General features: G+C 46.2%; 1 protein-coding gene across 1 annotated transcript in view; it reads left to right on the top strand.

Annotated features, from left to right (window-relative positions):
* The window catches only part of FYB2 (FYN binding protein 2), a 129,136-nt gene that overhangs the window by 36,211 nt on the left and 79,136 nt on the right, over positions 1-13,789 (top strand). The window contains exons 3-4 of the mRNA XM_030324739.1: positions 1,665-1,826; positions 4,940-4,973. Of these exons, the coding sequence (XP_030180599.1) occupies positions 1,665-1,826; positions 4,940-4,973 (196 nt within the window). The remainder of the gene's footprint in view (positions 1-1,664; positions 1,827-4,939; positions 4,974-13,789) is intronic.

Below are 13,789 nucleotides of genomic sequence, written 5' to 3'. Positions count from 1 at the left end.
ATTAATTATTGGTGAAGGGATGGGGCAGGAGGATGGTTCGTCTACCTGACTGAGCTGTTGAGGGGATTAAATGAGAGAACCCATGCCCTTGGCTTAGCACAGTGCCTGGTAAAACTTAGGAACCCAGTTGGTAAGTGATCATTCATTTTCACCACATCTCCTTAATTTGATAAAGACTGAAATTTCTGATGTTGCAACTTATCATTACAATTTAATTATAATCCATAGGTGCCTACGAAGGGGTATCTGGGTGGCTCAGTCCGTTGAGTGTCCGACTTCACCTCAGGTCATGATCTCACGGTTCATGAGTTCAGGCCCCATATCGGGCTCGTTACTGTCAGCCTGTCAGTGCAGAGCCCGCTTTGGATCCTCTGTCCCCCCCCCCCCCCCCGTCTCTGCCCCTCCCCCACTCGCACTCTCCCAAAATAAATAATTAAAAAAAAAAAAAAAAGCCTAGGAAGAGAGGAGCTTGGTCCTAACTGATATAACCCCTCCTGGTGGGGCACGAGGGGGCTGTCCTCCCCTCCCCTCCCAGCTCCCAGAGTGGGCAGCAGGGCCCTGAGGCAGTTGCAATGAGGATTTGTACACTGGCCCCCATATTTAGTTTTAGCATGGCTAGTCCGTGTACTCAACCACTGTATTATGTGAAGCAAAAACAAGGCTCTTGGATCATACAAGATGTTGTGCTGTGAAGCGTTAGAGGTAGATATGGTTTTCACATACAATATTGGGATTTCTGTTGGAGTTTGGCTTCTGAGTACAGAAGGACAAAATGTAGGCATTCGACACTGTCTCAGAAAATTCCAGGACGCAAAACCATAAAATCCACAGGTGCCCACATACCATAAACTTAGCCTTGAAGCTTGTCCCAGACTGTGAGCCCTGGAAATCAGAGATCAATTCTTACTCCTCTTTATAGCCCCCGTGTTATTTGCATGTCATAAGTGCTTGATGGAACCTTTCAGGGAGTAGTCACCATGCATTTTCTTGGAAGTAGGTTCTCTGCCTGATGCTGGCAGGAGAGCAATATGGCCTTGTCCCTGTGCATGAGGAGCCGACCCTCAATAGTAGATAGACTGGCGGCCCCTCTAATATGCCACCACACTGGCAGAGAGGTGTTAATGATACGTTGTGGAGATACAAAACAGAGTGGTTAATTCTCACCTCGATTTTGAAATCGATGAAACCTTCCCAGAGGAGGTGTCATTGGAGCAGGGCCTTAAACGAGTCAGAGCTTGCCAAGAAGGAAGTGAGGGAACAGCATTCCAGAACCAGGAATGGCATGAACAAAGTCTTGGATACAGGATGACTTTGTAAATCAAATTCAGACAACTGAGAAGCCATTGGTATGAGTGAAAGATATTTGGGCTGAGGTCAGAAAAGGATGCTAAAGTGTAATCAAAGAATCTGGAAATGTGGATGGGGGGCCATGTCGTAGGAACATGCCCGAGGATGGAGTACATAAATGAATGTCATGCTGATGAAGCCAGGCTTCGTCCTGTGGGCAGCAGGCTAGTGACATGATCAGGTTTGCATTTTGATCAGGGCACCCTGGCCAGTAGGACAGATCTAGACAAGAAGGGAGAGAGACTGGCCAGTTTCACCCAAGAAGCCATGAAATGGAAAATAGTAATAAAATAACTTTTTTTTTAATCTCTGCTCAGAGAAACAGCCAGATGACAAGCATCACCAACTTCTCAAAACAAAGCCACTGCCTTCCATCAAGTCCCTGGGTCCTCCTCCCCCAAAGCCTCCGAAGCCCCCAGTCGTGAACCTCCAGGCCTTCCAGAGGCAGGCAGCTGTAATTGCTAAGACCCACATGGAAGGTAAGAAAATGCACAGGTCCCCTGCAGGCAGCCAGCCAGGGGCCAGCGGGAGTCATGGCTCCAAGGCCCGCATCCCTCCCCACCCCCAGCCCCCCACCAGCCTCCATTGCCTCCCTCTTCCTGTCAGCTCCCAGGTGATAATGCCGAACTGCTTTTCCATGGGGCCGGACGTCCATCACTGCTTATTTCCACGTGGAGGCTGTGGCAGCTTGCCCGTGAAATACGACAGATCTGCAGGAATTGGCCCCTTATCGCTCCTGGGCCAGCCCGCTTCCCCTGAGAGCATTGCATTTGATCACCGGGAAGCTGTCCAAGAGGAAGAAAACGAAAAGTAGTCAAGCAGGGAGCAGGGAGCTTTTGTGATTCCTACAAAGCCTGTGTTGTCAACACAATCAGGGCGGTAGGAGGGAGGAGGGAATGAAAAGGGAAGAAAATCAGCGTGAACTTGACGGGTGATCCTAATGTGGGTCCCTCAGGCCTGTGTGATCGGCCTCCTGTAACTAGTCCAAGGGCCCCACCCCTGCCCCCCACCGCTGGCCCTTTGCAGGAACTGAGGAGTCCTCGGAAGCCATTTTTCTGTACTGTTCTGAGTCTTCCTCTTCTGCTTAGAGGAATACCTTCTCATCCCCTCGCGGCCGCCCCATGGTCTGACCCTGTTGACACTTTAAAGGCCTTTGTTTATGTTTGCTCTAATGAAACACGAGATGTACGCCCTCTTTGGGGTGACACCTAGTGCTGTGCTAACTTTGGTTTTACCGTGGCCGCGAGTGCCAGCAGACCTTGCGCCTTGTTCACATGACGGCTCGGAACATCCTTGGTTAAATTTCTTGAACGCATTGGTTCTCAAACTTCAGCCTCTGCCGGAATCAGCTAGGGGACTTGTCAAAACACCGATCACAGGGCCCCACTCCCAGAGTGTCTGATTTATTTGGTGTGCATTGGGTACCCGAGAATTGGCCTTTGTGACGAGGTCCCCAGGAGATGCTGATGCTTCGGGTCCAGTGACCACATTTTGAGAATCCCTGCTGCAATCCTCTTCCGTCTGATCCTGAGAGGAAACTCTCTATGAGGATGTAGAGCCCTGGTGCGCGGACCTGATCTCAGCTGGTCGGCCCGAGACACCCCCACCCACCCCACCCCCTGCCCCACCAAGCGTGGACCCCAGCCCCCAGCCCCCGGTCCCATTTCTGCTCCACCAAGATGAAAGAAAGCATCACAAACCAGGAGGAACGCGCACTGGCAAGCACAGGTGCACATTGGTGGGAAAGGAACTGCTCCCCGAAAGAAGATGGTTCATAGAACAGCTACAGGAGATGATAAAAAAATGTCAGTTCTCCTTAAAGAAGTGAGGGGTAAACAGTAGCTCTGGTGAGTCGAAGAAGTGAATGTGTTCGCAAACCGAGGAAGGGTGATCCGCTTTGGCGACCCTAGAGTTCGGGCGCCCGGGGCAGCGAGCACTTTCACCATCAAGGGCCAAGTGGAGGTAAAGCAGCTGACAGAAAGCCTACCCAGCGGCTTAAACCAGCTTGGTGCAGCAGCTCCTGCCCACGGTCTACCACCCACTACTGGAGAGGAGGAGGAGGAGGAAGAGGAGGAGGAGGAGGAGGAGAAGTTGCAGGTCGCGTGGAGCGTTTCGATGAAACTTCCAAGAAGGAAGCAAACTGAATGGAGTCAACTTCTGAAGGAGATAGGACTTGAAGAAGTTACCAGGAGCTGCTCTTTTTTAGGTTACGAGTGCTTTTTAAAATTTTGTTCATGGGGGCGCCTGGGTGGCTCAGTCGGTTAAGCGTCCGACTTGGGCTCAGGTCACGATCTCACGGGTCCGTGAGTTCGAGCCCCATGTCGGGCTCTGTGCCGACAGCTCAGAGCCTGGAGCCTGCTTCGTACTCTGTGTCTCCCTCTCTCTCTGCCCCTCCCCCACTTTCTCTTTCTGTCTCTCAAAAAAAATGAATAAACATTAAAAAAATTAACATTCTGTTCATGGATCTGATAAAATCTGGATCTCTAATGTTTTTAAGCCCCAGCCCCTTGGACAGTGCAACTCTGTTCAGTATTTGCTTAGACACAATATATTCTTGGCAACTAATGAAGCTGAAGAAGCCGGGGAAAGAAGTTTGAAACAAAGTTAATAAAGACCTTTGCCTAGTGAAAAAAAAAAAAAAAAAAAAAGAAGAAGAAGAAGAAACAGAGCTTTTATAAGTAGACGTTAATAACAGTTTGGCCACCTCCATAACAGAGAAAGCTAAGTATGATTTTTTAAAGCACAGAATCATTCAGACCTCAAACACTCCCAAAGCGAAGAAGTCTGTCAGAGAACATAGAACAAAGCACCAAGTGTTTTGTAATAAAATGGGCTTTGTGAACCCCAGCTCCTCCAGTCGCTAGCTATTTAGGCCTGGGCATGTTATTCACTGAGCCTCATTGTCCTTATCTATAAAATGGGGATGACAGTAACACTCCTCGCCTGATGTCTGAGGATAAGTGAGATGAGTCATGGGAAGAGTGGAAACAATGTTTGGCACACCAGTATGTGCTCAATAAATGCAATGTTATCATTGTTTCAAGTTTGTGTTGAGCAGCTACACTCTCCTTGCCCTGGGCCCTGTGATAGACCAAGAGATAGAGAACCCCACACACAAGTTCTGGTACTCCAGAAGGTCAAAGTCTAATACAGAAGACCAAGAGTAGACTCCTAAAGAAGCACCATAGGTGTGCCCGGGGGGCTCAGTTAAGCATCCAACTTCAGCTCAGGTCATGATCTCGCGTTCCTGAGTTCCAGCCCCTTGTCAGGCTCTGTGCTGACAGCTTGGAGCCTGGAGCCTGCTTTGGATTCTGTGTCTCCCTTCCTTTCTGCCCCTCCCCTGCTCATATCTCTGTCTCTCTGTCTCTGTCTCTCTCTCTCTCTCTCTCTCACACACACACACACAGAGTACCATGAAGTGTAGGTGGATGCTGGACTGCAGGACCCAGGGTGCTGGGGAGGGGGGAGGCGGTTTGGGGCACCCGTGAGTTGCGGCTCCTCACTTTGTCTCTGGGGTGAGGGCCTTGCACAAAGTTCGCTTTAATCAGGCTGCCACCTATGCGCCTTCTCACTCTACGTCTTGCTCTTACAGCAGCTGTGGAAGAGGGCTGCCTGCCTCCAGAGAGGTGAGTACCTGCTTCTTAATTGGGCAGCAGCACAGCGCATGTTGCCATTGACAAGGCTGCTTAACCTGCCTGAGAGCAGGCAGTAGGTCCACGCCAGGTGTCTCTATTTCTCCGAAGGGTTGCAGGAAGAACAGATTTATAAGCAACAAGCTGCAGCTTTTGTTTTAGCGGAGAGATTAAATAAACTGCATTTAACTGCTGTGCTGACAAGAAGTTGCGAAGATGGTCCTCTGAGGGACTTTTATTTATGATACAGTTGGGTTCAGTAAATTGAAACATCAGCTTCCATAGTAATAAATTGAATTAGAGGCTACAGAATGCTGTGGGCAGCTGGCGTGATGTTAGGAATCGGTAATGGGACAAAGGACCTTCTGTTTTTGTTGTACTTGTTCTGAGAACTTTGCCATGGAAGTGTCAGTTCATTAATTCGCTCGACCAAATGCTATCTGTGCAGCCCTTTGAGGTGTCGTGCGTTGAGCTGGCTACTTTATGCAGATTTTCTCACTTCCTTTTCTCAAGGCTGCAAAATGGCTGCTGCTATCCTCATTGTCTAGCTGAAGACACTTGGGCTCAGAAAGTTTGGCCATTTGCAGAACCATGATTCCAACCCATAGATGCCCAAACTATTTTTTCTATCGAATATAATGGAAATAGAAGAGGGTGTAAGTCTGAGGTGTGCAAGATGTTAGTATGACACATTTGTAAATTGCAGTATGACTGCTTCAGTAGTTAGCTGGTGCCTTTTTCACCTCGCGTAATTCTCGTTTCTCTTTTGTGTTGAAAACAGTTACGATCTCATCTCTTGGCAACTTTAAAATTTACAATAAAACACTCTTTGCTGTAGTCACTATTTGCACATTAGATCTCTGGAACTTCCTTATCTACTAGTTATAAGTTTGTACCTTAAATAGTATCTCCCCACCTCACCCACCCCTCAGCCTCTGGTAACCACTCTTTACTCTCTGTTTTTACAAGTTTCGTTTTGTTTTTCTTAGATTTCCCATCTAAGTGATACCATACGATAATTGTTTTTTCTCTGTCTGATTTATCTCACTTTTCCTAATGCCATCAAGGTCTGTCCATCTTGTCACTGATGGCAGGATTGTCTCCTTTCTTGTGGCTGAATAACATCCTGCCATACATAGAGGGCACATCTTTATCCATTCATCTTTTGATGGACGCTTAGGTTGTTTCCACATCTTGCCTATTGCGATATTAACAGGAGTGTAGAGGCATCTCTTCAAGATGCTAATGTCATTTCCTTCAGATACATACCCAGGAGTGGGAGTGCTGGATCATATGACAGGTCAATTCTTTTTTAAACTTTTTTTCAACGTTTTTATTTATTTTTGGGACAGAGAGAGACAGAGCATGAACGGGGGAGGGGCAGAAAGAGAGGGAGACACAGAATCGGAAACAGGCTCCAGGCTCCGAGTCATCAGCCCAGAGCCCGACGCGGGGCTCAAACTCACGGACCACGAGATCGTGGACAGGTCAATTCTTAATTGAACCCCTATATTCTTTTCCATAATGGCTGTACGAACAGGTGTGCCCAAACTCTTTTGATTGTATCAACCTCACCTCCCTCACAAATAGGTTCCTTTTCTCAAGAAGGTCAGCCTTAGAAGAAGCAGCGAACATAAAAACCAATCCCCACATTATTTACCAAACGTTTATAAGACTAGAATGTGTTAATTTTCCTAATAGAGGAATGTACAAGATTTAGAGGTTGCACAAATATGGGAGTGCTCACTTGTCCTTGGGAGGGGTCAGTGAAGCCTTTATAGAAAATGTATCAGTGATCTATTGCTACAGTCATACTCCATAATACACAACAAAGTATCAACAGCATACAGCAAAAGTGTGGGTGGTGCTGATCTGGGCTGGGCTCAGCTGGTGGTGTTAGTATGTTGCAGATTCCCTAGGCAGTTTCCCTGATATTGACTGGGGTTGCTACCCTTGTCTGGGGGTCAGCCTGCAGCTGGCGGATGTAGGATTGCCTTGGCTGGCATGAGTGGGGCAACCTGACTTCACACCGTCTGCCTCACCCTCCAGCAAACTGGCTGAGGAACAACCTACAGTCACAGCAGACAAGCAAGACCATCCCAGTTGCACACACACTTTTCAGACTCTGCTGTATCACGTTTGCTCACATCCTATTGGTCAAAGCAAGTCATGTGGCCCAGCTTCAACGTGGGAGGACACCACAACTTTACCTTAAAAAAAGGGGGGGGGGGCAGGGATCCAAGAAGGAGTGAAGAATAGGGGTGTACATCCAATCAGCCTGTCACTGAAGAGGAAACATTCACCGGGAGTACTGAGGATAGACATTGGCTGGATGATGTGGGGAAGGGCACTATAGGCAGAGGCAGGAGCTGTGAGGAAACGGGTATTATCTGTGAAAACTAGAAATAGGTTAGTAGAATTGGTGTGGGAAGGGTAGTTTGGAATGAAAAGAAATGGTATTGTGGAGGTAAACAGGAGCCAAATCTTAGTAAGATGAGACCGTCTTGTTCCCCAAGGAATTGACCATCTGGTGTTTGGCATATGGTCCACCTGCTCCAGGAACTCCTGGTTTAGCTGCCCAGTTAAAAGAGTTAAATGACGGCACAGGGAAGGTGAGTGGAGCCACATTCTATGTACGTTTTTGTGAAAGAGAAAAAGCAATTTAGACAGCTGAGGCAATGAGTTGTACTGTTTACTCAATGAACATGAGCCCCAGGGTGACCGTGTGAGGGGACAATATAACTTTGCTGTGCACTGAGTCAATCTTGGTTCCCTCGTGATCACCTTCTCTGAGCATCTCAATGTGATGATACGTGTGCTGTGATTGAGGTATGTAACCAGATACGCATTCTTCCTACGGTCTGCCTCCGACCTCAGCTGAGTTCTTCTCTGGCACTTTCATCAAAGGCAGCGGTCTGTTTCAATATGGAGGCTAAACTTGCTAGCTGGCCACATGTTGGGAAGCAGTGGGGAGTCTCTAATGTGACACCTCCTTCCTGAGGGACTCGGAAGGGCAGTTGGACCGTTGGGTCCTTTCACACTGACTTTGAACTTTAGAACCCGACCATCATCAGAAACGAGGTTCACTGTACCGCAGTTACAGTAGGGGCCATGGTGATGTACGAGTACCAAGCAAAAGGGGCAACGAGGAACCAGCATACTTAGGGGCGGCTTCATGGAGGATGAGAGCTCTTGAGGTGGCTACTGCATGATGGGTCAGGATTAAACAGGTACGCTTATTCCCTCTTGTGAGACTGTACAGTGAGTGAGGGCAGGGTACTGTTCCCAGAAATCACCACATTCCTGACTGGATGGATGGATGGACCCAGGGATGCTCAGGAAAGAGACAGAATGTGACTGAAAACAAGGCAGTAGTACAAAAGTAGGGGATAAACAGACAGAGTATTCTGATGTGGAAGAGTTAGAGCTGAGATTGGATCCTAAAGTTAATTAGGTGCTGTGCTGAGAAGTTGGGACTTTAGCTGGTCAGTGATGTGTTAGTTTATTTAAAAAATTTTTTTAATGTTTATTTTTGAGAGAGAGAGTGCAAGCAGGGGAGGGGCAGAGAGAGGAGGGAGACACAGAATCGGAAGCGGGCTCCAGGCTCTGAGCTGTCAGCGCAGTGCCCGACACAGGACATGAACAGTGAACCGTGAGATCATGACCTGAGCCAAAGTCAGACACTTAGCCGACTGAGCCACGCAGGCGCCCCAGTGATGTGTTAGCTCAAACATGTAAATGCAATGATGCTGAACAGCGTTAGATACAACTTCCATGGAAACTGGCACTTGTTTGGAAAGAACGTCTTCCACGTTCATGGTATTGATCTTCAGTACAAATAATAGATTCGAAGCAATACATGGGGTCTCATTACTGGGAGTGGACCTGGCAATTGTTGGATGTAGCAGGCCACATAGCGTAATATTAACAAGTCTGGGGGTGTTAGTCCGAGGCCTACCACTTAACACCTGCATAACCTTGGACAAATGCCTTGACCTCTGCAGACCTTAGTTTCTACTCACGTAAAGTGGGAGGCTGATAGGATCTAACTCATACAGGTATGGCAAATGTTAAATAATGATTGTAGGGTGTTGAGTGCAATGCCAAGCATCTAGAGAGTGTTCAATAAAGCTTGCTTGGCTATTGTTGACCCCCCTCCAAAGGCAAGAATCCATGCTCAGAAACTTAGTCTCTTAAAAAATCCTTTGATGGTGAGCTCATTACCAGAAGAGTCCCGTATTTTTCTTGTTGAGGCACATTTTATTCATTCATCCTATGTTTATTGATTTATATGCCAAACCCTCTTACATACATTGAGAATATGGAATTGTATAGACAAAGGTTTCCTACATGCAGGTACATATACATACACACATGTGACACATTTGTCTTCTGTATTCAAAAGTCCGAGTTGGGCTGGGGCCAAAAATGACCTCCCTACCCCTAGCCATCTGTCCAAGATCTACTCATTGGTACTGTAAACAGGGTCTTGACCCCTTCCTTACGTGACTGCTCTTGAGACCTCTAAGGGATACATTGTGTTAAATAAAACTTTCATCGTTTTCAACCATTACTCACAAAACAGGAGTCCGTAGCTGTACTTTTATGGATATATGTTTTAATCATCTTGTTAGAAACTCGGCGCATTTACAGTAGCCACTGACTTTTGAACCTCTTTATGTTGTGTGTTAAAGATGAGAAGCAGCATTGTGTAATGCAACGTGGTCAAGTCTGGAGTCACATTCCCATAGAGCCAAATGCTTCCTCTCCACCTGTGACAGCTCAGAGCTTTGCTATCTGCATCTGTAAGGTGGACACAATAGTACTTCTTCACTGACTATCACGGAGACTAAATGCAATAACATGTATGAAGCGTGGAGTGCACAGAGGATGCTTAGTGAGTCTTGCTTTTTCAACCCTTGGCCTCTGCATTCCTTGTTATCTCTGGAATAACTATCTCGTTAGTTCCCAACAGCGGAATGACTCGTTGGAGGTTGTTCTTTGTCATCACTCTTTCAGAAGAGACAAGCTGGCTGGCATCCCTCTTGACTAAGCAGCCCTATTTGTGTGAGCAAAGCAGGTTAGTCCCAGGGCAGCAATTAGCACTGGGTCTCTGTCAGTACTTAGCAGAGTTGGCTAATATTTTATTCATTAGCTATAAATATGGCTTTGCTCCCATTAAGAAGTGTCAGGGGGTAGTCCTGACTCAGGAAATCTCTGACTCAAACACTAAAAAAGAGAGAGCCTGCTTATTTCAGGCGAGAAGATTCATACAGTATGGTGTTTCGCAGGTGAGGGTCTGTGGGTGGGTCCCAGGAGTCCATCATTTTCTCTCCTGAACTTTTTGATTTTGTGTCTTCATTTTAAGGATAGTCTTTAAAAGATAACATAAGCTTGTTTTGAATATTCCTGATGATCTCTTTCATCCTAATATTTTGGAACATGCTTTTGTATTTGCGTTCTGGTATTTCTACCCCATGTAGAGTGAGAAACACAGATGTCTTATAGGGCTGAGCGGATTATGTCGCTACATCTAGGACATGCGTTACATGATGGGGAGGGATAGATCCTGTGGAAATGGGAATAAATGTCTTACCTAAGGCGTTCACGTAAAATACTGATAATAACAGAACAAGCCCACGGTGGTCAAGCAAAATGCGTCTGTAGTCTTTTTGAATAGTGGTAAGTGCCATAAAGCAAATTAACGAGAGCATTCGAATAGTAACTAGGATATAGGAAGTGTAGGATGATCAGGAGAGGCCAGACGTGGTGACATTCAGGATGAGACCTGCATGATGAGGGACGCAGTCATGAAAGGTCTAGGAGATGGATGTGCCAGGAGAGGGAATGGGGTCTCAAGGGAGAACTCCATCTGCACATTGAGAGAACCAGCAAGGAGGGAGCACAGTGGGCTGGTGCAGTGATGGTCTTGAGAGCCATGGAGTGAATTTGGATTTTGCTCTAAATATGCTGGAAAGCCACGGGAGTTTTATGCCAGGGAGTGACATGGGCTGACATTTATTTTGTAAAGATCCCTTGGGATGCTGTATAAATAATAAACTTAGTATGGAGACCGGTAGAAACAGAACGACAGCTTCAGAAGCCATTGCAACAACAAAAAAGTGACGATAACAACAAATGCAAGCAATCAGCATTCATATTTTACGTGTTCTAAGTTCTTCACACGTATGGTTCCATTTATGACAGTCTGAAGAGGTAGATGATATCCAGTTTTATAGATGAGGAAACTGAGAAGGAGATTAAATCGCTTGATATGGACAAGGTGGTAGAAATGGAGATTTAACAAAATGAAGGGACTCCAGATGTGTTGTGGAGGAAATGCAGTGACTGCAGAATCAGCTGTAGGGAAGGAGATAGGAGGGCAAAAGAGAGAGTTTCTAGGTGCTTTGCTGTTTCCATCATTGTTGGCATTAACACGTGTGGAGTGCTTGGCACATCCTCAGTGTTCAGTACAAGACTGACCCTTCCTGAAAGCTATTTGGGATTGTTTTTTTACTTAAACAAAACAACATGTCCTTGTGCCTTTGTGCATGTAAGCCCAGAATTTCTTAGGACTAGTTTTTATGTTGTTTGCAACTACAGTGCTCTTTCTCGAATGGCTGCGTTTCAGGTAGTCCAGACTGGTATAGACCTGCTCTGATTGACCAACAGCAAAACGGGCTCCTCCTGATGGTATCTGGGAGGTGAAGGTGGGCCCTGACATCCCAGCATGCTTAATTCAATCACCATGGGGCAAGAATGAGGAGAGGGAATTTGTTGAAGCCTGTGCCTTATGAAGTCATAGACCTATAATGTTCAGGTGGCTTCAGCTCAAGCCACTTCAGGTACTTCTTATCCCTTTTTAATTGGATTTCAGGGACACAGCAAGGCCACTGTTTTGGCCTGTCTTTCCAAGGGCGTTGGTGGCAAGAACACGTGTTTGGGGTGTTCTCTATTATAGTTTGAAGTGTTCCTCCTTTAAAGAGAAGTTCACCTGTAGGTCTGTTTATCGAGCACTTGTCACGGATGGAGGTTTGTGCCCTGTACTTAATGTCTGCTCTCTCATTTTAAAGCTTCCAACCATAACTACCCCGTGAAATTGGTGGTTAGGGGCTCCCTGACCATAGAATAAGGTTAGGATTTCGCGATGACACAGCTGGATCTCAGTACCAGGATTGACCTTGTCTGCATTGTTTCAGAGTACACCTATGAACCAGCCCTCCAGGCTGCTTATAGAGGATTCACACTAGATCTTCACCTATGACCAAAGAGGGAAACTTTTAAGACTCGTGGTCTGCTCTACACATTAGCCTTGACATTGTCCACACAGGTATGCTCGAATACCTTTCTTGCCTTAAGATTTCTTTTTCTGTCTGTAGAAAGATCCATGTGAGGGAGGCTGGCCAGGGTAGAGCTAAAGTATCGAAGTGTTAACAAGTCTCATCTCTCTTGAGTGGCATTCAAATGATAGCTGGAAAAATTCATGAGTTAGGAAGAAATTAGACACTAAGTTGCAGACTTAGAGCCTATTTTTGTACATAGGTTATTCGAAAAGGTTGAATGGAAACTATGGCCACGTGCTGGGCATTCCTTAGCCCTTTGTATCTTTTAGACTCAGTCCCCTGATCATCTTTAGGAGGGCAAAATTCATATTCTCATTTTGTAGATGAGAAACCAGGGCTCAGAGACATTTCATGACTTGCTCTAAAGTATAAGATAATACAGGGGCACCTGGGTGGCTTAGTCGTTAAGCAGCCGACTTCAGCTCGGTCATGATCTTGCAGCTCGTGAGTTCGAGCCCCGCATTGGGCTCTGTGCTGACAGCTCGGAGCCTGGAGCCTGCTTTGGATTCTGGGACTTTCCGTCTCTGTCTTCCCCTACCCCGCTTGTGCTCGCTCTGTCTCTCTCTTCCCCTCCTCTCCTCAAAAATAAATGAACATTAAAAAAAAAAAACTTTAAGTATAGATAATACGAGCTTATCTTGGATGCAAACTGAGGACTGGATATTTATAAGGATTTTCAACTACACTACCCTGTCTCAGAATTTTTGTAAATGAGAGATTTTTGGAGATATCTGTTTAGATTCTAAATCCACGATTGTCTCTCTTCTCGCTTTTGTTTCCCCAGGAAGTAGACATGCAAGTAATAATTACTTAATAACTGAGTAATGATGGGCTAATTGAATGACAGGTTGATAAGGAGAAGGATAGACAGATAAACTTTCACCGTCCATGAACTTTATATAAACAAAGCGTTCTCAGGTTCTGTCATCTGTATATTTTGCATTGATCTGCATGTCCAATATCATGTGCTGCTAATATTAAAGCTAAATAATTTAAGACAATCTGGCTCTTTGTTTGCCTTGTATTTCATGGGCGGGCTCTGCCATGTGAAGATATAGACTCACATGTAATAATCTCTGTCCTCTGCTCCTTCTCACTCTAGCCATCAGCTTCAAGTGACACTACAAGAGCTTGTCGTTATTTTTAGCCCTTCCGGAAGGCAGTCCTTTCTTCTTTACCTTCTGTGGGCCTGTTACACTTTGCATTCCATAGTTATTTAACCAAACTAATCACTGAGCACTTTCCCTCCAGTTGACATTTTGGATGAAATTCAAACTCCTACCAAGGCCAAGAAAGTCCTACGTGTTCTAGCTGCTCTGTACTCTGGAGACTCTCCTCCTAACTCCCTCTCTCCCTTGTTCACTGTCTTCAGCCCACTGACTGGCCTTCTGGCCTCTCCCCAAACACAGCAAGCATGTTCTCACTGAGCACTCATGTTTGCTTCTTCCTGCGTTAAGGAGTGATCTC

Source organism: Lynx canadensis, chromosome C1 (genome assembly GCF_007474595.2).
Source record: "Lynx canadensis isolate LIC74 chromosome C1, mLynCan4.pri.v2, whole genome shotgun sequence".
In the NCBI taxonomy this organism is placed as follows: domain Eukaryota; kingdom Metazoa; phylum Chordata; class Mammalia; order Carnivora; family Felidae; genus Lynx; species Lynx canadensis.
The sequence above is the reverse complement of the archived record's forward strand: the minus strand, read 5'-3'. Positions and strand labels throughout refer to the sequence as shown.